We start from the raw sequence: 1,862 nt of genomic DNA, 5'->3' as shown, positions 1-1,862 counted from the left end.
CCTGCTGTGTGCCTGTCTGCTGCAAGCCTGCCTGCTGTGTGCCTGTCTGCTGCAAACCTGTCTGCACCCCTGTGAGCTGTGGGTCCAGCCCCTGCCAATTGGTCTGCACCAGCTCCTGTGAGCCTTCCTGCTGCCAGAAGTCTGACTGTCAGCCATCCTGCTGCACATCCTCCCCCTGCCAGCAGCCCTGCTGTGTGCCTGTCTGCTGCAAGCCCGTCTGCTGTGTGCCCGTCTGCTGCAAGCCTGTCTCCTGCAAGCCTGTCTGCTATGTGCCTGTGTGCTGTGGAACCTCCTCCTGTTCATCCTCCTCAAGCTGCCAGCCTTCTCCCTGTGCCCCTTCCTGCTGCAAACCCTCCTCCTCAATGTCCCTCATCTGTAGCCCTGTGTGCAAGCCCGCCTGCTCTGCCCCTGCCTCATCCTGTATGTCACTGCTCTGCCGCCCTATGTGCTCCCGCCTGGCCTGTTGTGGTCCCTCCTCCAGCCAGAAGTCCTGCTGAGGAGTGGGTGCACCTTCCTCTGGCACTTTCAATAACTGCATCTTACCAAGTGGTGACTACTCATGACCTCCTGAAATGAGTGAACAGAGCATCCTTCCTCTAAGCCCATGAGGGACTCTCTAACCCTCCAGACAACACTGCCTGTGCCCACTACCTCCTACTCCTTGGGGCTGCGTAATCAGACCTAGGAATAGCCCCTGTACTCTAGGCTCTTCTTCTTGGAGAGTTGCTCTGCATTCACTTGGCCCACAACCAGGAGCCTGCTTGAAAAACTAATAAATGTGTCTTTATTCTATCTTGATGAGGGTTAATTCTTTCTGGTCATTTCTAGTTGCCATGGGACCAGGGGCAAGTATGACTTCCTATGCCCTTGACGTGTGGTCTCAGCCCAATGCCCTCCAGCCCATCCTGAGAGAGCCCCCCAGACATACACTGTGCTGACCTGGCTCCTGAGTCCCACCCACAAGACCTGTTTGGTCCCTGGGATGGTCGATACCACAGTCACCTCACATTTAGCCCTATCCCCGCTGAGGCCCCAGAGCTGGACTCGGGCAGATTCACAGGGTCAGTGCTGTCCCAGGCACTGTACTGGTGGCTGACCTTGGGGGGACCCTTGAAGAGTCCCTTCTCCGAGGGAGCCTCAGTGCCTGTAGAGAAGGAACTGCTAGAGAACACAAACATGGGGTCTCCTAAGGCAGAGAGAAAGCAGCAGATGCAGGCTCCCAGTCTGGGGAGCCAGGGTCAAGTGCCCCCAAGCCTCTTCTCCTTCCTTGTGTTTGGGAAACAGTCCCACTCCCTTCTCCTGCACCTCCAGTCTTGTAACACAGTTCCAAAAACTGTGTCTCACAGTTCTAGAGACTGAAATTCGAACTCCCTGTGTCCTCAGGGCCATGCTCCCTCTGAAGGCTCTAGAATCTTTACTTGTCTCTCCCAGTTTCTGGTGACTTCTGGCATCCCTGGGCATTCTTTGGCTTGTAGCCACACTACTTCAACCTCTGCCTCCATCTTCCCATGGCCATCTTCCCAAAGTGGATCTCTGGAACTCCAAATCCCCCTCTCCTTGTAAGAACACCAGTCATCGGATTTAGAGACCAGTTAAAGACCCTATTTCTAATAGTATCACTCTATTCACAGTGGTCTTTGTATACATAAATTTTGGGGGAACAACTCTCAATGTACTAATGGTGGAAACTTCCCTTTTGACTGCAAATATCCTGAAGTCTTTTCTAATAAAAAAAATAATAATAAAACTGAACTCCCATACCTGATCATTATACCACTACTGATTCATGAAGGGTCTGCACCCACCTCACAGGAAGTTCCCTGAATCTGCTCCTGGTTCCATTCCCTGCCTTTTCCTCCTCC

At 53.1% G+C, this 1,862-nt stretch overlaps 1 protein-coding gene across 1 annotated transcript in view; it reads left to right on the top strand.

Annotated features, from left to right (window-relative positions):
* Positions 1 to 497, top strand: part of LOC102827122 (keratin-associated protein 10-7-like) — a 1,280-nt gene extending 783 nt beyond the window's left edge. The window contains exon 4 of the mRNA XM_006876790.1: positions 1 to 497. This exon is cut by the window's left edge and continues 1 nt beyond it. Within this exon, the coding sequence (XP_006876852.1) occupies positions 1 to 497 (497 nt within the window).
* The last annotated feature ends 1,365 nt before the right edge of the window (positions 498 to 1,862 follow it).

This window comes from Chrysochloris asiatica, unplaced genomic scaffold, assembly GCF_000296735.1.
Source record: "Chrysochloris asiatica unplaced genomic scaffold, ChrAsi1.0 scaffold00415, whole genome shotgun sequence".
NCBI classification, from domain to species: Eukaryota; Metazoa; Chordata; class Mammalia; order Afrosoricida; family Chrysochloridae; genus Chrysochloris; species Chrysochloris asiatica.
This window is presented reverse-complemented; position numbering and strand designations above follow the sequence as displayed.